Here is a 23,541-nt window from a genome sequence, read left to right as displayed (position 1 = left end):
TCGAAGCACACAAATGTATTTCTCCTTAATTTGCATTTGTTGAGAGACGGCTTATGTCAAGTCATGAAATAATAGAGGCTTAGGAAAGTTTTTGCAATGGTGTTTTCTCACTAATAGGGAGCCAAGAGAAAAGCGGTGTCAGGATACCAGTCTCATGATGATAGTTCTGACAACTCAGAGTGCAGCTTTCCTTTCAAATACACGTATGGTGTCAACGCATGGAAACACTGGGTCAAGACCAGGCACCTGGATGAAGATCTTCTGGTATTAGATGAGCTAAAATCTTGTAAGTGTTCTGATTTTGTTTCCCCTATGTCCTATTTAAAGTCAAGATTTTTGTTATCAACTACTTTTAATTTTAAAAAACGTGAATATAGCTTAAAACATTTTATGTATAAATGTGGCTTTTGTTTTACTTTTAAATCTTTATATAGAATATATTGATTTCAGAAAGTTTCTCAGTCTTAAGACAGCAAATAATGATTATTTTAAATGTTATTTTTTTAGCTAAATCAGTAAAGTTAAAAGAGGACCTCCTCTCTCACACCACTGCTGAACTTGACTATGGGTTGGCCCATTTTGTCAATGAGATCCGACGGCCCAATGGAGAAAATTATGCACCTGACAGCATCTACTACCTTTGCCTTGGGATTCAGGAGGTGAGTGATCTCATGGCTACTTCTGAGAGAAAGGTGGTTGTGGTAGTTCTTGGAGAGAAAAATGTTTTGCTTCAAAAATAAGGACAGGTCTTACCAAGAAGGACTAAAGTAATCTGTTTGAAAATACTAGGGTATAAAGGATTTTCTTAGCTACTTTGTATTTGGGTGTTTCTGCTGTAATGTGCTATGTTCTTAAAAATCTTCAAGTTCTCCAAAACTGTGTACCAGAACCAAAAAGAACTTATGTGAGAAACGGTGACAGGCCACTCAAAATTCCGGCATCTTTTGTAGCAGGACTAGCTTTTTGTGTATTTGTTTCTGTCTCTCTATTTATACATGTATATGTATTATAAAACATACACATCATATCCAGGTTGATAAACTTGTAAACAGGTAAAATGTCTTCCCTCTGCAAAGAGTAGGTCTGTTTCATTATACACTTCTGAGGTGTTTCTAACTTGCTGCGTAGTGTAACTACTCATTAGTTCTTTGGAATCGTCTTATAAAAGAGATCATTCTTTCTAGGGGTTTTAGGTAAACTTCAACCACATGTCTGTGAATCTTGAATGAACCTGTTTTCCATAAAAAGCATGAAGACCTGATGTAGATAATGGCTTCTAGTTTTGAACAAATTGTACAGGTTGGAGCCCAGAGGTCAGAAAAGATTTTATATCCTTTGTATTTTTAAATGTGGTAAATTAGAGAAGATCTTTTTATGCAGAGTTTTGTTTATAGGCCTAAAATTAAATGTTACACTGCTAATAGGTGGTAGATACTGAAATAAGTTAGTGAAGAAAACTAAAATTGTCTTAATTTGTATTTTACTTACGTTGTCTTCAGGACAGATATTTGCCTAAGACTCAGCAGGGGAGGGGCAGCGTGCCACGCGGCTGTAAGCTGTGTGTGCAGTGGCAGAACATTTACATACTAGAGCCGCAAATGGCTGCTAGGCATTTGAAAGCTAACTGGATTGCATAATGCGTGGTTATAAATTACGTCTTTAAATAGGTTCTTTTTTCCAATTTTTTTTATTGTGGTAAAATACATACAACATAAAGTTTGCCATCTTAACTAATTGTAAGTTCTGTGGTGTTAAGTTTGTTCATAATCTTGTGCCAACACCACCACCGTCGGTCTTCATGACTCTCTTCCTCTTGCATTAAACACTCACTCATCCTCCCTGCCCCACTGCTGGCGCCCCCCAGGCACTGCCTGTGCCTGAGTTTGCTCTTCCAGGACCTCGCCGAAGTGTTTCCTTTTGTGACGGGCTTATTACTGCACTCAGCACAGCGTGCTGAAGGCCAGACAAGCTGTAGCGCATGTCAGAATTCCCCTCCTTTCTTCGGTAGGCTCTTTGTGTACTGAAAAATGCTTCCTCAAAATTTTTTTTACTACTGAACAGTACATTTAAAAATGGTCAATATGGTAAATTTTATGTTCTGTGGATTTTTACCACAATTGGAAAGACTCATAATTGGACAAATTTTCACAGACTTGATTTAATTTTTGTAAAAGGCTGTCTAGTATTTATAAGCAGCTTTCAACATAACCCTCAAGCGTGGTGTAAACATAAGAAAGTACACTTTCCACAAGTCACTACAGTTGTTACTGGGAGGGCGTGTGCAGCAGCAGAAGCTGTTCTGGAAGAATGCGCTTATTTTTTGTCTGTCCACTTACTGATTTTGTTCACATCTGACAATAAAAACAAGATCCTGTGGAAGAAGGATGACTTCCTAGCTGTGTGTGCAGAGTGTGTGCAGAGCAGTTCTGTGTGTGCAGAGTGTGTTGGGAGGATGGAGTAGTGAGCTGGGTGTGGAGGGGTGTTGAGGATGGTTGTCATCCTGGAGTCTCACTCCATGTGGAAGGCCCCCTCCCTCCCTCCCAGAGTAGCCGGGCTCTTTCCTTGGGGTTACTTAAGGGAAGATGGTTGTTTAAGGCATTCACATAGTAGGGAAGCATGTGAGGAAGAAGGAAGGGAAATTCTGTGAGACCTATGGCCGTGTGGTTCTCGTGTCTCTCGCCCAGCTGGGTTAGCCAGGAGCGTGTACCTCGATGTGTTTTCATGAACAGAGCAGAATAAAGCACAGGGAGCCATGTTACACACCTGGTGTCTGTCTGTCCTTCCCTCTGATTCCCGGTCTGTGCGTCGGCCCCCTCCAGGGCAGCTGGGACCGACCTCACATTCACACTGCCCTGAACCTCGCCGTTCCAGCAGGGCGAGTGTGCCCTTTGCTCGGTGAAGTTTTGCTGTTACAAACAGTGTGCACCTCCCTCCCCTCCCCAGATCTTACATGATTGTCACCCTCTTATCTGCAGGGACCCCACCCCCGGCCCCCCATTGGGTGCCCAAAACCTGTGTGTACCATGTCTTTCCCTCCACACGTGTACCTGTGATAAAGTTTTGGTTTGTAAATTAGGCACAGGAAGAGATCAACACAGTAACTAACGATGATCTAGAATAATTGTAATAATACACTGTGGTAAAGGTTACATGAATGTGGTGTCTCTAAAAACTCGCCCTGCACACGTTTAATGCCTTTTCCGTCCTCACTAAGCATTTACACGCACTGTAGCTGGAACTTTTGCAGTTCACGGTGTGACAGCGGAACTAGCCTGACTGCGCGGTCCCCTGGCTTCTTAGCACCCTTGGCGACATGCTGGTTTCTCTCCTCGCTAAGCCCAGAACTCTTACCTTTTCACTTAAGGAAGCACTTTGCGTCCTGCCTGGTGTATCTGAGTCGCCAACTTCACTCCTTGTGCTTTGGGGACCGTAAGTAAAATTCGGGTCACTTGAGCACAAGCCCCGCGGCACCTCGGTGAACCTGATGACCTACACGGCTGCTCAGTGCCTGGCAGGAGGGACGCCCTGGACCACGGGAGGATCCTGTCCCTCCTGGCGGGACGGAGCAGGTCCGAGCGAGGTCTCATCAGCTACTCAGAAGGGCGTGCAGTTTAAAATGTGTCAGGGGTTTATTTCTGGGATTTTCTATTTAATATTTTTGGCCCTTGGTTGACAGTGGGAATCTGAAACCATGGATTTTGGGGGTGGGGGCACTGCACTTTTTTCTCTTTTTGCTTTTAGTCTTTTTCTGCTTTCTCTTGAATTATTTTTCTGTGATTCCGTTTATCTCCACTATTGGTTTATTATTTATTCCTCTTGAATTTTCAGTGGTTGCCATAGGCTTGTCGATGTAAGTCTTCAGCTGATTGGTACCTGCCTTCACATGTCCCCCACCCCGCAGGTCCCCCATCTCTGTGCTCTCGCCGTGTCACTTACATGTTGTGTCACGTTTCCCCCCTGCAGGTCCCCCGTCTCTGTGCTCTCACCGTGTCACACGTTATGTCACATGTCCCCCTTCAGGTCCCCCGTCTCTGTGCTCTCGCCGTGTCACATGTTATGTCACGTGTCCCCCTTCAGGTCCCCCGTTTCTGTGCTCTCGCCGTGTCACATGTTATGTCACGCGTCCCCCTTCAGGTCCCCCGTCTCTGTGCTCTCGCTATGTCACATGTTATGTCACGTGTCCCCCTTCAGGTCCCCCCGTCTCTGTGCTCTCGCCATGTCACTTACATGTTTTTGTCTGTAAACCCCTTGGGCACGGACTCTGCATACTTTGGTGTTTAAGTCATTCTTTCATCACCGTCACTGTCAAGGTTTGTCATAGTAAGTTGTCAGATTCAGGAAAGTGCCCTGACTCGCAGAACGGGGAGCAGGGGAACAGCATGAAACCGCATAGGCCACACAGGGGCCTTCCTGCCGGGCGGCGCTGCCGCCCGGCCCACCGTCGTCCCGGGTCATCACGCTGACTCTGAAGTCCTGTGTCGTCTCCTCTGTGCCTCACGTGAGCGCTGGGGCCAGATATTCTGTTTTTATCCAACAGACTGAAGATTGTCATCTGGTTCTTACATTCTGAGTTCTTTGGCATGTACTTCAGCTTTGAGCTTTTTAAGCAACCGATTAATTGGTAACTTATGTTTCTTTGATTTCTAGATACGTAAATAAAGCCAATAATCTCTCATATTTTATTATGCCAATAAATACTGAGACATAAGACATTTGTTTATTCTTTTCTTTAGGAAATACAGAGTATACATAATATATATAAATAGCTGGTTTTCCTTCAAGAAATTTTTTTTTCTTTTTTTTTAGTACTTGTGTGGTAGTAATCGAAAAGACAACATATTTATTGATCCAGGATACCAGACATTTGAGCAAGAATTGAATAAAATACTCCGAAGTTGGCAGCCAAGCATACTTCCAGATGGTAATGCTCTTTTAAATGAAAGTGTTGCTAACTTACTGTTGGGATTTTAATTTTTACAGAGAGTATATTAAAAATAAACAGGAAAGAACTTAAGTTAGCGTATTTTTCAGAGTACTTATTCACGAATGCCTCAGTTCGTCTTCCGTGAAGTTAGAAATGAATGTGGTTGATCGCTAGTGTTTACGAAGAACTTTGTAATGAACGTGTCCCACTTTCCCTGGAGGAAGAAGCTGGATGCTTATTTCTTAAGCGCCCCAGTGGGAATTCTGTAGATTTCTCTAGGAAACCTCTGTTCCAGATGTATAAGAAACTGGTTTGTGAATGGCAGTCACCGATTTTTTTTCAGGAAGCCTCCTGCCCGTCGTGGGGAGCGCAGACCCCGAGCCCCGAGTGCTGGCTTGGTCGGCTGTGTCCCCGCCTCTGTGTCAGCACAGGGCCGCGGGTGGTTGTGAAGGTCACTCCAGGCTACCTGGAGTGGGTGGAGGATTAGAATAGCTTTGTTCTTGAACTGACTTTATTTCTAGGTGACTGAATGAAACTTGCTTGCTGTAATTCTTTAAAACTATTTCTTTCTATTTAAGGGTCAATCTTTTCTCGAGTTGAAGAAGATTATCTGTGGAGGATAAAACAACTAGGCTCCCACTCTCCAGTAGCTCTTCTGAACACCCTCTTCTACTTTAACACTAAATATTTTGGCCTGAAAACAGTGGAACAACACTTAAGACTTTCCTTTGGCACTGTGTTTAGGCATTGGAAAAAAAACCCCGTAACAATGGAAAATAAGGCATGTCTTCGATACCAGGTGTCTTCCTTGTGTGGAGCAGATAATGAAGGTAGGCTAGCAGGCCTTCACTCTGGGATTGTCCGGCAGGGCTAGCCACACGTTGCCTTACTAAAGACCACCTGGGTCACTTGTTAGGAACCTAAGGACTGTCGTTTTCATAAAATAAAACATCTTGTGTCATCTTAAAATTAGGAATTACCAGAAGCCACAGCTTAGAACTCTGAAGGACACCTGGTCCTTCTCTCTGAGGTACAGATCCGAGGAGTCAGTAGAGTGAGTGAATGCTGTCATGTTTCTTCAAGATTGGGCTTAGAAAGTTTATGTAATTTCTGTTTCTTAAGATAAAATCACTACTGGAAAAAGAAAACATGAAGATGATGAGCCAGTCTTTGAACAAATTGAAAACACAGCCAACCCTTCCAGATGTCCTGTGAAGATGTTCGAGCGCTACCTGTCCAAAAGGTGAGTGCTGACGACACTTCGCTTTTAAATGCTGTGAGTTAGTTGCCTTGAATTCACTACCAAGAGATGGCATTTTCTCCACTGATGTTTTTTTCTAGATTTCTCTCTCTCCTCACCTGTACCTAAGTCCGTTCACCGACAACTTTCTTTGCCCCATTGTTATAAAACACCCAGCTGATGCTTCATATTTTAAGATTCAAGCATATGTTAAGAAATCGCTCCTCACTAACGATGAAATCATTAGTGAAACCACTACTGTTGTAGAGGGTCACTAAGTATTTTAGGCTTTTTGGGCCGTGGAGGGTCTGTTGTGGCCGGTCCTGCGGTGGCAGGTGGAGAGTGAGTGCTTGGGACCGGCTCACCTGAGGCAGACCAGGTGGACGGGCGGTGGGGCCAAGTCCCTAGATGGAGAGGAGACAGCCCTTCAGAACGTCTGAGGGCAGGAGCACCTGGAGCTGTCCTTCTTCCTGTCTGATACCAACAGACATTTAGAAACTTTAAGCCGATGAAATTTTTAGAGACCTACGTTATTCTGCGCTTGCTTGCTGACTTAGTGTGCACCGTCTAATTTTTGAAAGGTAGGTATGGGCTCAGGATGTGTTTTCTTGCATAAAGGGCTTCCTCAGTTGTTTTTGTAAGTCACCCCCCGGTTAGCTCTCAGGACCGCAGGAACAGTAGTGTCACCCTAGGTGGTTGTCCTTGGCGGTCAGTGTCCCCGTGCCAGTCTGGGCAGCCTTGTTGCCTGCAGCAGCACCTGAGTCTTCAGTGGTGGCGACTGTTGGTTGGTTGGAAATGCCTCTCTCAGTATAGAGTGTTATTTTGAAACAGAAGTTTCTTTTGTGCAATGCTGTTCAGTACTCTGATTTTATACAGTGCTATCGTATTTCATCTATGCTAAGGAGTATTTTTTACACTGTACGCCTCTGAAGCTGGGATGCAGGTCACAGCTGGTGCATCTAATTAATTACAGATACAGTTGGCAGTGCCTTGTTTCATGGCAATATTAAAACAGTGATTAAAAATAATGTTTCTATTGATGGTGCCTTGGATTCAGTGAAACACCGAATTTAAAATATGGTGGGAAAATAAACTTTTATTGTAGAAATTAACTTTCAGAATGTAGCAGTGATAGAAAATTGAATGTAGGTAAAGAGGCATGTGGTCTGACCACACAGTGTGGTTGGTAGTAGCAAGACTGTTCCTGAAAGGGAAAAAGAAAGTTGTGGGGAATTTTGTGTCTATACTATGAAATTGACTTTCTCCTTTCTCCCAAAGTCCACAGAATCTTAATCAGAGAATGGATGTTTTTTATTTGCAACCAGAATGCTCTAGTTCTGCAGATAGCCCTGTCTGGTACACATCTGCGTCACTGGACCGAAACACCTTGGAAAACATGCTCGTACGGGTTCTTTTAGTAAAAGATATTTATGATAAAGACAATTATGAACTGGACGAAGACACAGACTAAAAAAGGAACGTTTCAGAAGCAATCGGGATAAAACAGCATTAGGTAGTCATGCTGCTAGGTCTTCATTATGGAAACATTTCAAGTTTACTCCTTCTGTTTTGAGTTTTGTAGCATTGCACCCACACTGGGTACTACCGTGTAAATAATCTGTGAGTGGGAGCTGCCCCATTATTCTGTGTAGTGGTTTTAGGACACTTACAAATACATTCAGATTCTTTTTTTTTATTATTATTTATTGATTAGGTATGTTTGTAACTTTTTACATTGCAAAACATGAATGAGAATGTGCCATGTATAATTTTTCTTGTAGTAAGGAACATCCATCTTGCACAACTCTGCTGTTGCAAAGCTCCCTGGGAGGGGCTCTTCTCCTGGACTCCTGACCAGGGGTTGTGTGTGGGGAGCGCTACTAAACCTGAGAACCTGCAGTGTCTTTCGGAATTTTTAAAATAAACTGTAAACTACTAGGCTGGGATTTTTGTTCTGTTTTTGGGGGGGTTTGTTTGTTTTGCTTTACACTTTAGTTACTGAAGCCTTACAAGGTTCTGTAGAGAGATACCATCTTCTGTACCAAAAATAGATGAGAGAATGCTGTCAACGTTGGTGTACTTACTGTGAATCTCTACTGGGAAAGAGCTCTTTGTTCCCCTTATTAAAACCTTAGTGTCCTTTTCTCATTTGTGGCTTTCTGCATCACCCCAGACAGTAGTAATTACGTTATATTTATATATATGTATGTGTGCATATATGTATACATATGTATGTATATATATGAAGAATGATGTTGAAAACATGATCATGGAGACGTTTTCCTTGTAAAAATGTCTGATGAAAGTATAAAATTCTGTTTTCTCTGTCAGCCATAGGTATTCAAAATCCCCTTTGTTATGGAAGTTTGTTTTTTCTCTCCCCTTTCAAGGACACAGATCATTTGCAATATCTGGTGGGACTCTGAAACCTTACCAGTTCCTGAGAGTTCTTGTGCCTGCCCTCAGGTAGGACTGAGGCACACACTGGGTGAGATTACGTTTAAAAATGCCACTCTGCAAGCAGTTACAGTAAGACAGCATCTGCTTTACTGTGAAGATCACCAGTGTAGCGGCTGGTACTTTAGGTGGCTGGAGGACAAGGAAACAAACTGATGGATAACGTGTATCTCAGAGGAACTTAGTCGGATGTTAAGATTGTTTGGCTTTTGCATTTTAATTACTTCTTATAGAAGGTTGCATTAAAAACTTTGTATTTCTGCATAGCAATTTATCCGCTCAGACCTTTTCTTTTAGGACAAGGAAGTTTACTCAAAATCTCTAAAGACCGAGAAAGTGCTAGCCGCAGTTGTGAAGAAACCCTTTGGCTGACTTCACAGAGCATGTGTGTGGTCATGTTGTCTTGTTTCCGGTTCCCAGGTCAGCAGAGTGACGTTGTGTTTGTAAACTGCTGGAGGGAAGCTGGGCCTTTTCCTCGGTGGTTACATAGTGTCCGCACAGCCCGGAGGCATTTCTCTTCCTTGGGATAAATGTTAGCATTCGGAAGGAATCTTTTCAGTCACAGTTTGGAAAATTTCATGAGTGTAATCACTGTGTAAGCAATAATTATCAGAAATATCTTGGGCAGAAAATTATTTTATAATGTTCTAACTTGTTTTATAAGTTTGACTAGCATTCTGTCCCTTCATTGATTTTCTGTCAGTTTGTTAATCAAACTGACAGTAGCAAATGTGATACTGCTCAGACTGCTTATGGTCTGTTTAACGACGTGGGTGACATTTAAACTGTATGATACAGAAATTTCCTTGCACCTACCTTTTCTCCAGAACTGCTACTTTAGGCACTTTCCCTATAAACACGTATTATTGATTAAAAGGTGGTTAATCCTAACCATCTTTTATTCTTCAAACTGGTGCTGTATTCCATCAAGAGCAATAAAGTTTTTCCCAAATATCACTTAATGTGTATTTTACCAAATACCATGTTTCTGCGTGGCCCCACCGTCAGTAGCACCATATCTTGCTATTTATGTTTCCTTTATTTTGGCTTTTCTGAACTGGAATGTCTGCACAGTACGGTGTTGACACAAGGATTTAGAGCTCTTGTCTTGGTCTTGATTGCAATTCGAGGATTAACTTGACTCTCAGGGGGAAAAGAAAAGTAATACTATTTTATGAGAAAATTTTCTTGGTCTAGAATACATTTCATAGTTTGTGTGGTCATAGCTGACTGCTGAGAAAAGGACAGTGAAACGATAGTTTCTTTCTGGTTCTTAGTGATTTCTGATTACAGCGTCCTGTAAATATGACATCATTGCCTTCACAGGTCTATTGGATTTGCTATATTTTTCTGTTCTGAAGAAGATTTTACCATTTAAAATGAATCAATGAAAAAGGTTTTGTCCACATTGAGAAAAGTGAATTTCCCATGCAAAATTGAGTCCTCATTAACACGTTTTTTAAGATTTTTAACTGTATTAGGTAATGTAAGATATTAAAGGATTTTTCTAGGCAAGAAACTCAGCTCTTCTTTTGGCCATAAAAATACTTGTTTAATTTGTAGTTCATATTTTTCTCTTGTTACACAGGGTTGTCACACAGTGTGTTAAACAGACTAAGATGGGAAGAGGGTGCATGTTGTTCTGTGCATGCAAACTTTGGTCCCTTTTTCTGATGAATATCCCTTTGTCCTGGCTGACGATGGTTTGGGGTTGGGGTGACTTGTTTATGCATAGTATTGAGGATATAGTAACAGAGAAGTCATAAAATTGTGAAGTTTTGGTTTGTATTACTCTAATGTTGGTCCGTTTAATCTGAGATCTTAAGTATCTTGCAGTCTTAAATCACTAAAAATTTTCACTTTTATTTTGACAGTTATTTCCAGAACGTATGTACGTACATCACTTCTGTTCTCAGTTAGGGCGAGCTCCTTGTTCACCTCAAAACAGTCATAAAAGTGTATATGAAAATATTTCTAAAGAATAAATCTCTTTAAATTTCAGTACTTCTGGACTTTCCCCCTTAATAGAAGCTCAGTGGATCTCAGGCATTCCATTCTGTTGTGTTCTTAGGAGCAGACTGGCTTTAATGCTGTTTTCCAGTGTTAACTGCTTGTCTGTCATTTCTGTGTAAGTCACGCTGGAAAATACCCCTACGAACGAAATCTCGCCGTTTCAGAGCTGACGCCCAGAGCAGGCTGATTGTGTCGGCCTGAGTCTGAGGACAGAGACACTTAGAGTGGTGCCTCTCTTTGTACTTTTTTCCCTTTCCTTAGAGGCTAGCGGGTTACCCAGATATGTTGCTGTGATCCCTTCTTGTAATGAACTGGGCAAGAGAAAGTGGTTCCTAATATCTGGACATTTAATGTCCTAACTCATTACTGAGTTAAACAATCCATGAATTTAGGCCTTTTGGGAAAAAAGAGCCAAAAAGAAGCTAAGATTTAATCTGAAAATAAAGAATGATTAAGAGCAGAACCAGAGGGGCGGCCACAGACCTTACGTGGGCCTACCCCCGGAGGTCACTGCATCGTTGAATGAAGCAGGTGTAAATCCTAACAGCGTGTTTGGACTGTGGTCGGGGGAAAAACAGTTACAGCTCTTCTGGGACTTCGATATCTTGTTTAGATAATGTCTCTGAAGTAAACTCAGCACGTGAGAATTCATCACCATGAAACTTAGAATATATCTTTCAAATTTGTTCTGTGCCAAGGAACTACGGCCAACCATGGTAGGTGGGGAGGAGGAGAAAATAGAAGATTGACAGTAGTGTTCCAAAGGCTACAGTCATGCGGTAAACAAAATACACTTGTAGGGACCTTGAGCTCCTGGGAACTTACAGAGACTGTCTCCATGATAGTTTAAAACTGGCTTGTGGACACTCAGGAAGCCCTGGAATAGGCCACAGAATACCTACACCTGTGATTAAAACGTCGGGTTCCTGTAACTTTACGTTGCTTACGACTTTGTTACTCGTGGTCGGTGGGGCGATTTCTGATTTATCTTAGTGGTTTCATTTGGTTGGTATCTGTCCTCACCTCTGGCTTCCAGACTAACTTACAAGTGTCTAAAAGTAGCACTGAAAGGGGCAGCTGGAACCTCCATTAGAAACGACTCTGAAACATGTTAAAAGGCACTGAACCGAGGTAATTCAGCTTCTAGGTGATGTGGGTCGGATGGAACAGGCAACGTCCAGTCTATTACAGAAATTTAAAAAACCTTCGCCTACTAAAGATTTATTTCATAGCAATTGCTTCTGAAAAAATAGAATCTCAAGTATTGTCCCCCAGCGGGGGAGAGTATACAGCTCAAGTGGCAGAGCTCATGCTGAGCATGCTGGATGGACATCCTGTGTTCAGTCCCCAATAATTCCTCCAAGGACAAGTAAATAAGTAAACCTAATTATGTCCCCCCAAAACAAACGATCAAGTGTTGTCACCTGTGTGCCCCTCATAACCCTGTGAGCAAGACTCTGCTCCCGTCTTGCTCATGTTTCTGTGGTTCTGCACCAGTGCCAGCAGGGGGCAGTAGCGTGCAGCACGAGGCTTCAGCGTCTCTGTTTCTAGGACTGTAAGTGTGCTGCAGTCCTTTATCAGGAGTTCTTGGGGGTTTGGAGTTCAGATTTTTCTTTTTCAAAAATATATGTGCTTGTAGGTTACACAGGTCCCTCAGTGGGGCCTGGCCAGCACCCCAGCAATACTTCCGCAGCAGTAGGTCAGACAGAGTAGCAGGGACGAACCACGTGTGGCTGTAGAAAGCTTTACGTGGTTTAGGTCGGTTTTTGTCACAAGCGTGAAGAGTGAAGTTTTCAGACTAGTTTCAGAGAGGAAAGAGGGGTCGGGTGTCAGAGCAGACGAGGGCAGTGGGCCGGTCCTGCTCTGAAGGAGCACGCTCTTCAATCGCTGTCACCGCCCCGGGCCTCTGCTGTGCCAGCCAGTCTCCCACCCTGGAAAGGCAGAGGCGGGTGCCAACCACTCTTACGATGCAAAGATAGATGTAGATTGGGAGCCAGCGGGGACTGTCTGCCACATTGAAGGTTGTCCAAGGTGACCCGCTGGTCACGTGCTGTGGACCAGCAGGTGAGCTCTGGGTGGTGGGGAGCGGGCCTCCTCCACTGTATCGCAAGCTCCTAGAGAAGTTGCCGGCACCTACCAGGTGTTAAATGTTTGTGGAGTGAATGAATGATTATAAGTACATTCAAATCAAAGACCCTTGAAAAAGATTGGGAAGCACGGCCCAGGGTCCTTAGAGTAACGCCTACTTTGTGCTGTGCCCAGGGTCTGACCTTCCCTGCGTCCCTCCTGTTCATCAGTGCCAAGGGGGTGGGGACGTCTCGATGGTTTTGTAGTCGTGCTTGAAATAGACACACTTAAAAGTCACTTGTGAGGTCTGTTAAGACGCAGGTGTCTGACCTGTCCCCTGGAGATTGATTTGGTAGATTTATTAGAGTGAGTCCCAGAGACCTGCCTTTTTAAGGCCTGGGTTAAAACCCCCAAGACCTGCAGTTAAGAAGTCTGCCTGCAAACATTTTTTAATGAAGTAGAATTGAATGGAATAGAACATAATAGGGGCATTTTTTTCTCATGAAAATTGTTTTATGCTCATATTGAAACATAGCGTGCTTTTCAGTCAGCGTGAAAGTTCCTCCTCCAGGAAACTCACCAAGTGAATCAAACCCTGCGTCTGTGGGAGGATTTGCTGTTCATCGGAGCCTCCCGTTTTGTCTTCAGATGCCACTTTCCTACCTTTGTCTGCATCGAACCCCAGGGACTTGTGAACACAGGCTTTCCATCTTGCCATTAAGTAGGTGGCTGCAGGGGTCGTTGGAGGTGGACCTGTTTCTCTGCCTGTTTACTGAGGTTTGAGGCTTTTTTCCTTCAAGAAGGTGAACAGTTGTTGGGGTACTTTGGGCAACAGCCCGTGAGGTATCGCTGAGTCTGCAGTGTAGACGAGTCAGTGGTGCAGCTCAAACTGAGCTGAGGTCAGGCGGGAGGGCGACCTCCCGGCCCCAGCCCTCCGGGAGCTGCAGCTCTGGTGGGACACGTGTTCAGTGAGCATGGGCCGGGGCGGAGTGGGCAAGGGGCAGCATGGCTCTGGGAGGTGGAGAGCAGGTGGCCGAGGGGCTGGGCCGGGCAGGGCCGTGGACAGGCACCCCGGTGCAGGGGCTCTGACTGCCCGCCCCCCCCCCCATCGTCTCCAAGACCGTGCTCGTGCTCTTCCTCCGTCCTCGCCTCTGACACGCCCCCGTACGTACTTGGGGGTCGGCGGACTTTGAAAGGACCAGAGGGTCAACATCCCAGGTAGCATGGAGGGGAGCACGTCGGGACTCACAAGAGAAAACAAATTTCCACACGTTTCTTACTGACAAAATTCAAAATATAACACTCAAGGACCTCATTTTTCTAATAGCCGGCTACAGGGAGAAGGGTGGAGGAGAAGGCAGAGTGCTTTTTTGAGGAGTGCCCACCTTGCTTGGGGTTCAAGGTTAGTAGTTCACCGTCGTCAGTACTGGTTGCGAGTGTTCCTCTGTCAGGTTGTATGGATTTCTCTGAACATATGTCTTCAGACGTAGGTGCTGCCAAATAGGGCGTCGGTCCACGAGCGCGTGGTTTCGATCAAGCACATCTACCACTTGAGAGGAGTTTGTACAGCTGCTCTTGACGTTCGGTGTTGGCCTGTTAGCCTGCTCTATTGCACATTCATTTCCAACCGAAGGTTAGACGGAATCTCCTCAACCGCACAGTTAAATAAATTTTGAAATACAGAAGTTTTCGTTACACTTGCAGTGATCTTTGAAAACCACTGCTGGAACTGTAGTTTGAACTTGGAAAATATATCTGCTCAAAATGTGTGGGAAGGGGGCTGTTGCTTCTTTAACTTGAGACAGCGTGAGAAGTGATGTTACTTGTGATTCAAGCAACATTTGTTGTTGGAAATTACTGCAGTGTGTTTTGCATATCGGCACTGTTTTGCCGCACAAGTTTAGGGTGACTTTATTAAGGAACATTATCAAGTCTGCAACAAAAGCTGGTTTCCAGAGTTAACCGGTGTTCAATGGTAGTGCCCGAATGCCGTTCTCGTTCAGGAAGACGGTGCCTCGTGACCACAGGGCCGTGGGCTGCGTGGCAGGGCCGGCCGGCTGTGCAGCCTCCTGTCCCGCAAACACGGAGCCCACACGCTTATGTCCACCCTGCCACTGCGGGTCCAGTGCCACGCGGGGGATTTGATGACAAATGGGAAACACCCTCAACAGTTACATCTCAGCGGAGGCCTTTTCTACTCCACACATGTTTTTGCACCATTTGCACCATTTTAAAAACATTATTTGTACCATTACTTACGTCTTTGCAGATTTCACTTTCAGGTTTTACTGAATGAGTGTTTCCTCAACTTCTTAGGAAATACTCTTGCCTGCAGTCACCTGCAGACGACTCACGGAGGCCAATTCTTCAGTCACTTCAAACTTGGCAATAACTCCTTGGAAAGACAGCTGAACAACATGGGGGTAGCAATTTTTTTGACTCATCAAGAGCAAAGAAAAATGCCCTGAAAACACTTAACCTCATTTCTCAGTTTTTGGACGACTCTTCAAGTCTTTGAAGAACTCTTTGCCAAAAGGCCAAGCCTGTTCTCTCTGGGTACCTTTCTCCGGCTGCTGCGGTCAAACTCGATCTAGTTAATCGATAAATTCTCGCTTGGTGAACAAATGAGCCACTTGGAAACTGGCTGCAGCCTCATTCGAGTGTTTTCATTTTGTGAGGAAGTTCTGCTGGAATGGGGCATTCCATTTGGAGTTTCCTAATTTTCTGAGCACTGCAGTCCTGTGAGTTGGAAATGCTGTATTGAGCCCTCAGTCGGGTAGTGTTGGTGCATACGGCTGGGGGCTTGTCAGAGTCACTCGGTCATGCGGTGTGACATGGGGGGCTTACACGGGAAGTGGGTGGGTGCTTGTGTCAACCGTGGGGAGGGCACCGGGAACAGCGTGTTGCCGTGGAGGCACAGCTGTGTTCCAGCAAAACTTTGTGGACACTGACGTTTGAATTTCTTGTCCTGGATTACTTTTGTGTTAATTTCTCAACCATGGAAAAACATAAGAAAACCATCCTTGGGAGTGCCGTGCAGAAGCGGCGCTGAGACTTGCCAGCCTCGCCTGGCTCCTTGGTGCTGATGCAGGGACCCTGGGGCGCACAGGTTCCTCAGCCTGTTGTCTGCCTTTGTGGTCTCCGATTCCTCCTTTCCTGTGTCTCTGAAACTGGAAGGAGGTTTTCGTCCCTGCCTCCTGCCTGACGTGCTGGCAAACCGAGTTTCCCGTGTGCCGCCTTCTGGGCTTCCTCTCACCTCGTGGGCTCCTCTCCTCGGGGTTTGTTGCTATTCCCTCCTTATCCTCTGACTCTGGAAAGGGGGCACCCAGCGCAGTGTTCCCGCCTCCTCTCCTTGATCACAGGGCTTCCTGTGGCCCTAGTGCGGCCCCCACACCGTGGACCCCATCACATGGGGAACAAGTCTCCAGCGCGAGGAATGAGGAAGGGTGGGTCCTTGGGCCTGGTGCCGTAGCGGCATTGACCCAGTTAATCCAAGCACCCCGTGCCCCAGGGGTCCAAACACTTCCTGTAAGAAGGGCCTCTGTGGGTTTGTCTCAAGTTCTTGGGGTTTTTCCAACCCTTTTAAACTAGACAAATCATCCTTAGCTCACAGGCCACGCAGACACAGGCTGTGGGCCAGATCTGGCCTGTGGGTGTTTGCTGACCTCACTGTAAGCGTTAGAGGGAGAGGAGTGGTGTTACCCCATTTTGCAGATGGAGGAACTGAGGTCCAGAGAGACTGAATAACTTGCCCAAGTTCACAGCTAGGAAGTGGTGAAAGGGGTTTCAATAGGAGCTCCGGACTACACTTGAGTGTCTGGAAGGCTAATGTTGAAGGTTCTGACAAAAAGCTAGTGATTCCTGCCCCAGAGTCTCAGGAATTGAAGGAACCAGATATTCCGAAGAGAGGGTGTAGCAGGTTAAGTCTATAAAAGAAGTCATTTTGCCTTTTCCAAAATCCTCTCCCCAGGCGAGGCAGCCTTTCCCCACAACTCTGGGGTCCAGAGGTTTAAGGAAGGGGCGAGAGGCTGGGACGCAGACCCAGGTGTGGCCGAGGCTGGAGGGCTGGAGGGAGAGCCCGGCCTGCGTGCCCACGAGGCTTGAGGCCAGTTGTCTAACCCGTCTGGCAGGAGATGGGGGCCTCCTCTGGGAAATAGACCAGACCCAGACAGGAGGCAGGGGTCCCTCTGAGGCTGAAGCAGTCTGCACGTTTACAGCCCCACCAGGTGTGTCCCTGCTGAGCAAGGACAGACCAGACGTTTGAGGGAAGCGTTAACATGAAAGATGACAGTAAAAATAAAAGGAAGGCGTGAGAAAAAGCCGCAGTGTAGGAAGAAAAGAAAACTTCAAAAAATTGGAAGTGGTACTCAAGAAAAGAAATAAAGAATGTTAGACAAAGACTGAAAAATTAAAATGCAACAAATATCCACTAGAAAGGCTGGAGAGCAAGGTTGAGAACACTTGTATGAAGTCGGGCAAAAAGAAGAAAAAGGGCGAAGTATGAGGAAGAGCAAGAAAACTCGAGGTTCAACCCAGGGCGTAAGCTGTGAAAAGTCCCAGGACGAAGTGCAGGGGGGGAGGGTGAGGTGAGGGGGCAGGTCCCCTGGGCACCCGAAGGACCCAGACTCAGGCCAAACACGTCGTTGGGAAGTTTCAAAAATCCATGAAGGAAAGATTCTACAGAGGGAGGGTTACGTCACAGACCAAAGATAAGGAACGGGAAAGTCACCTGGCTTGGCCACAGCACTGCCTTCAAAGTTATGACAAAAATGGCTTCCAGTTTGGAAATCTATCTTGCCAGCTGTCAGAATTCTCAGAAAGTTTACCTCTTGGTTTCCTTTGTCACAAGGTGACTCTTCCCTCAAAATGTGATGACAGAGGAGGAGAGGAGAGAGAGAATGTGGACCCAGGAAATAGGATGGGACAGCGTCGGGGAGGTGGGGGTTTCCTGGTAGCGCTGGAGCTGGGCCACAAATGTCCCAGCGGAGGACACTGGGGGACCTCACAAGGAGAGGGGGCTTCTTGGGTTTTCTATTGCCAGAACAAGATGGCTAGCAGATGGCTTCCCGGCGAGTGTCACTGGAAACTCAGTGGTGGCATCCGGGTGTCACCACCACCTCTGTCTCCTTGTGGGACCCAGAAGGACACACGGTTCTGTAAGCACTGAACATGTGTATCCGAGTGTGTGCTGCGGTCGTGTTGGGACAGCGGAGGGCGACTCTCCTGGGCTGGGGAGTCGGGAGATGACAGGAAACAAGTGTAAACTCAGGACAGTGCGCTGCAAGTACTTCTGCAAAGGTGGTTGGAACGACCAGAAGAGCGAGCAGGAGTCGGGAGTGCCACGGAGCTGCTGGGGTTTGCCACGTGCCCTCAGTACTGCTTGGCTCTTAAATGATGTAAATAAATTAATTTAATTTCTTCACAATAGCCAGAGGTGGAAACAACCCAAATGTGTCTCAGTAGTTGATGGATGGACAAAATGTTGTGTATACAAATAATCCTGACACAGGAAGCTACAACACAGATGAAACTTGAAGACACTATGCCAGATGCAGAAGGAAAACACGATTCCACCTACACGAAGTACCTAGACTAGGCAGATTCCTAGAGAGGGACAGCAGGATGGGGGCTGCGGGGGCTGCGGGAGGAAGCGCAGGGACTTAGTGTTTGGCAGGGACAGAGCTTCAGTTTGGGAGGGTGATGTAGTTCTGGAGGCGGACGGTGGGAGCGGCTGCACAACAATGTGGATGGGCTTAATGCCACCGAACGTACACCTAAAAATGGGTAAAGTGGAAAATTTAATGTTGTCTTATCAGAATAAGAAAATTTACACTTAATAAAATTGGTGCATTAAAAACATGGGCCTCTGATAGAATGGTAAGTAATTCATGCCTGGTGACGTGAAATACTAACATCTGTGAGTGACAGTCTTTCTCCTGGGAATATCTGGGCGACTTTGTCCTGCTATTTACTGTGCCACCGTTAACTCGCTTCCTTACGCGGTCATGGTTTCACTCCAGAGGAGAACTGGGTGTACCCCGGACCAGGGCTAGCCTGGCACCCGAGCCCGGGGAGGACGCCTCGCAGACGCTTCCGCCGGGGAGCGCCTGAGGACCCGCTGTGTGCGGGGCCTGCTGGGCCCGGGGTGAGCGGAGCAGCGTTTCCTCAGAACGTTGCCCACAGTCTGGGAGGACAGACAGACAGGAGGGGGAAGGCCCGGATGCGTTGCGCGGAGGGGGCGCGGGCGCTGACCTCCGCGCTGCTGCCTCCGCGTCTCGTTCCTGCCGGTGCGCGGATCTGAGCTGCGTGTCTACGCTGTGCTGTTCGTCCTGTTTAGCGGGGACTGCGCTCGCTGCTTGCGCTGGGCCCGCAGCTGGGCTGGAGGCTGTGGGAAGCACCAGCCAGTACGACCCAGGCAGCTTCTGAAGGATCCTCAGTCTCACTGGGGAGATGAGGTTTACCAGCAGAGACTCACCCGAGAGGCCAGGCGGGCGCCGAGAGGGGTTGTGGGGGTGGAGAGGCCTTGGCGCGGCGCAGTGGCTCGTTCTGCCACTGAAGGCAGCAGCTGTACCTGAGAAAGGTGGACGCAACGCAGTGACAGGGTGGGGGTCCGGGATCTGCTGACAGGCCGGGGCGCCGCCCCCACCTCCACCCTGCGCCCAGGCTCAGGACGGGGCCTGCAGACGGCGCGCAGGGGCCCGCAGGTGCAGGGCGGGGGGAGGGGGGCTCCCGGTCCCGCAGGTGCAGCTCGGGGGGGGGGGGGCTCCCGGTCCCGCTGGCTTGGGTGGGTGGGGGTTCCGGTCCCCACAGGCAGACTCTTCCTTACGGGAGGGCGGGCGGGGGCGTCAGGCCTCAGGGTTCGGGTGCCCGGAGCTGCAGCTCGGCCCCCGCTGCGCGTCTCTGGGGAAGCGGGAGGCACCTTCGCGGAGGCCGTGAGCAGGGCTAGGGGCTGGCTCCCTTTTGAAGTAACGTTTTTGAGCGCTGCTCCCTTGTTACTTCACAGAGACGCGAAGCCGGGAGTGGGGTGGGTACACAGGCCTGGAGTAAGGAACAGCCTCTGCAGAGGCCGCGGGGACCTCCAGTCTGCAGCCAGTCCGCAAACCGAGGGGTCCCCTGGGGGCATCCAGGCGAGGTGACCCCTCCCCCTATCTGGCCCTCCCCCCAGACGGCCGACGACAGCGTTTCTTCCCGCCATCCCTGCTCCTCGTTCCGCCAAGTCATTTTCTCGGCCCGGTTCCGCCCGGCGGCGTTTCCGTCCCGCAGGCGGGCGTCCTGACGGCGCGGGCTCTGCAGCCCTGCGTCGGCACACGGTCCTCGAAGGGCGCTGCTGTCACAGGACGTCGCCTCCGCTTGGAAACTCTTCAGTAGAGAAGCTGCACAGTAAAACGGTGCCCTTTCCCCGAACCTGAAGGAAAAGGGTCTGTTTCAGTGCTAGCCGTGGCCCCAGAGCCTGTCTGCGGACACGAGCCCGTTCTCCGGGTGGAAAACGGCGTGCGCGGCCGAAAGTGGCGGGTGGCTCGGGCCGCGACGCGCGTCACACCTGGAAGCCTCGTCTGTGGTCGCTGTGCGTCGCTGTCCCCGGCGGGAGCTTTCCTCCGGGCGACGGGGGATGGGTGGCTGAGTCGCGGGGGAGCTAACACCGAGAAGGAAAGGGGTTCGTTCTGTAACTGACATCCTAACTCTGGCAGATTCCAGAAGCCTTCAAAACCTGGGTGAGTTGTGCTCAAAAGAGTTTTCTGAAATAAGAGGTAATTGTTCAAACCCTCCTCCTCCTCTCCCCTAGTCTGGTGATGTTGACCAGAAGGTTCTCCGGGCTTTTGCGTTAAACCCTGAGACAGTCATGTGGCCAGGCTTCCAGTCAACAGACAACAAAGAGCCACAGCCACACCGTGACCCTGTGTGACTGGGGCTGATGGACGCACATTCTGGTGACCTGGGGGAAACCAGGGACACACAGCAGAGAGAGAGATGGTGATGAGTTCCTTTTGGAGTTAGGATTTTTAAATAACAGCTTTCTGGACAATTCTCATTCTTTCTGGTGAAATATCCTGCTTTAGATTTTAAAAATACTTTGGGTCAGGTTATTTTATAAAAGCAGTAAAGATTATTAAATTGTTACCATAAAGGGGAAACTTTTTAATGCAATAAATACATCTAAAACTTCTTCCTCTGAGCATATCAGTGTTTCCCCCATCTGGTCCTTATCTGTATGTTCACATTATTTGTCTAGAAATACAATTACATGTATGTCCCACCTTTTCATTGCTTGATCACAAGCACTTTTAGGCAGCTCCCTTGAGCTCTGTAACAGATGCAGACTGGGGATGGCTGGGTCTCTGAAGGAGAATGCTGAGGGGAAGAGAGCAAAGGACAGGAATTTGGGGAACCATCACGTTTAAGGAGAAAGGAAGCAGGACAAACTGGGCATGTATGTGGGGGCTGGACACAGGGGCTGGAAGCGGGTCCAGGGTGTTGGATGCTGAGTTAAGAGCACGGACCCGGAGCTTGGGAAGGTAACGCTGGCCCATCTGAGAACTTTTGGTAAAAGGGAGGAAAGAGAAAAAAAGCCCAGCTTCCCTTTTGGGGCTGCCCTGGGAGCAGGCACTGCAACTGTCAGAGGGTGATTCGCGGCAACTCACGTTCCCCCTCTGAAAGGCTCCGGAGGGGTGCACACAGTGAAGGGAGGAGCCCTGCTTCCATCTCCTCCAGCTGCTGGGTCTGTCCACCTGTGCAGAGTTTCCTTCCTTCCAGCCTCGCCCGGACACTGGCCCACACCAGACAACCTAAATCCAAATACCATGTGCCACGCCTAGCGACAGACCGAAAGAATTTCAGGGCTGGGGGGGACCCTGGAGGTGAGTGTCAGGACATGCCAGGGATTGGCACACCAAGGGCCTGCTGGCCACACCCCACACCCGTGTCCCCCAGAGCTGTGGCTGCCTTCAGGCACCAGAGACTAGCTGGCTTGAAAAATCCAAACTATTTCCTCTCCAGTTCTTCACGGCAAGCTTGACGGGCCAGGGACTGTATGCCTGGCCACCGAGCTGGCTGTGCCCTTATTGTGAACAGACGGACCTTTCTCTTTCAACCTGGGCAAATGTGACGCTTTTTGAAAGCACCAGGAGTACTTTGTGGAAGTCAGAGTTTTCCACCAAGTGGCTTGGCTGGGTTCCAGATGGCTTCTATTCATTTAGCAGCCGAGCTGGCCTGGGCACACGGCGTGAAAACAGTCCTCAGACCCGACTTTTGTTTCTGCTCAATCCCTTGTCCTTTGAACCAGCACAATGAAAGTGCTTCAATAAGCAGGCTCAGTAGGCAGACCAGAGAGAAATGTGAAAGCGAGATTACGGGCTGTGAGTAGCGGCTCCTGTGTGCGCTGATGCCCTCGGTCACACGGCGCGAACTAAGTAAGACCGCCTTTATTAGGAACCGGCCGCCTGGCTCTGGGATGCGGAGAATAGATGACAACTGCATTTTAAAATGTTTTGTTTGAGTAAATGAAGCAAAGTCTTTTTGCGGAACAGGGAAGCAAGCTTTAAAATAACTGAAAAGGTTTCCAAACGCCTGTATTTTTGTGTTCGTGAGGGACTGACTTTGGTTACGTGGGTTCCTACGTGGGATGGGAAGTGATGTCCATTTACTAGTTTAGAAGCGTCAGGTCTTTTGTTTTTGGGTCAATGCATAAACGAGAGGCAATCAACTTGGAAAGCAGGTCCCCCGACCCTCCTGAACCAGCTGGAGCGGCATTAGGTGAGGAGACGCCCTCGCACCTGAGTGTCTGTTTTCGTGAGCAGCGTGGCAGGGCCCGTCAGAGTCTGGAGTTCACATCTCTTGACCTGGACCTTCTACTTCTAGGAATTTGTCCTAAGGAAACAGGATGTGGAAAAGGTTTATGTACAACATTGCACTGTTTAAAATAGCCCCAGATTGGAAATGATTTAAATGCCTAACAGTCGGATTCTGCTTAAAAAAATTGTCATGCCTTTTTGTGATGGGATGTCATGAAGCCTTTCCAGCTGTAATTTTGAAGAAAATGTGTTAACCTGGAGAAATGCTCATAGTATATTCAGAAAAAGATATCAGAATAAGAACATAGTATGATCTTAATTTTGTACAAACACACACTTCGAAAATACCTCAAAGGAAATAAATCAAAACGTTAACGAAAGTCACCTCCAGGCGGCGGGGCTTTTACATGCTCCTCCCGCTTTCCTTCGTGCTGTGGTGTTCGTACTTTCAGTTTAACGTGTCTTGGTGATTCTTTTTTCCCTTTGACTTGAGATTTATTGGGCTTTTGAATCTGTGGGCGGGACCCTCGCTCATGCTGGCACACTCAGTTGTGATCTGTCAAGTACTGGCTGCTGTCTCCTCGTTTCCTCTCCTTCTGGGGTTGATCAGACATTCACGAGACCTTCTCTCTCTGTTCATGTCTTTTAACCTCTTTTTCATCCTTTCCGTTTCTCTGACTCTCAGTGCAGCCTTCTGACCATTTCTTCAGTTATATCTTTATTGTTTCTTCAGTTGTGTGTTAAATCTATCCATTGAGACTTCAATTTCAATTATTATTATTTTTTAAACTTTCTGGAACTTCTATTTGGTCATTATTTGTAATTTCTTGTTCTGTGTACGTATTTTTAAAATACGTATAATAACTTGCCTTTTGGTTCTTCAGACAGAGTGAACACAGTTCATTACAGTCCGTGTCTGACATGCCGAAGTCTGAAGTCTTTGTAGGTCTGTTTCTGCCATCTGTTGTTTCTGTTTGTCCTCACTCTCGGAGCCTCGTTTCTTTCTTGCATGTAAGGAGTTTTATCTGTGAGCTGTGCAAGAGTAAGTTTTA

General features: G+C 47.2%; 1 protein-coding gene across 4 annotated transcripts in view; it reads left to right on the top strand.

Moving 5' to 3' along the window:
- Positions 1 to 8,102, top strand: part of ZMYM2 (zinc finger MYM-type containing 2) — a 68,605-nt gene extending 60,503 nt beyond the window's left edge. For 3 of the 4 annotated variants that reach the window (XM_010988723.3, XM_031465690.2, XM_031465689.2), the window contains 6 exons: positions 118 to 286; positions 508 to 659; positions 4,807 to 4,921; positions 5,503 to 5,754; positions 6,047 to 6,167; positions 7,443 to 8,102. In XM_010988723.3, coding sequence (XP_010987025.2) covers positions 118 to 286; positions 508 to 659; positions 4,807 to 4,921; positions 5,503 to 5,754; positions 6,047 to 6,167; positions 7,443 to 7,635 — 1,002 coding nt within the window. In that variant the 3' untranslated portion in view covers positions 7,636 to 8,102. Of the gene's footprint in view, positions 1 to 117; positions 287 to 507; positions 660 to 4,806; positions 4,922 to 5,502; positions 5,755 to 6,046; positions 6,168 to 7,442 lie in introns of those variants that run through there. The other variant, XR_010383719.1, reaches the window with a different exon arrangement.
- The last annotated feature ends 15,439 nt before the right edge of the window (positions 8,103 to 23,541 follow it).

This window comes from Camelus dromedarius, chromosome 13 (assembly GCF_036321535.1).
Source record: "Camelus dromedarius isolate mCamDro1 chromosome 13, mCamDro1.pat, whole genome shotgun sequence".
In the NCBI taxonomy this organism is placed as follows: Eukaryota; Metazoa; Chordata; class Mammalia; order Artiodactyla; family Camelidae; genus Camelus; species Camelus dromedarius.
Note: the sequence above shows the minus strand (reverse complement) of the source record. Positions and strands in the feature narration are given on the sequence as shown.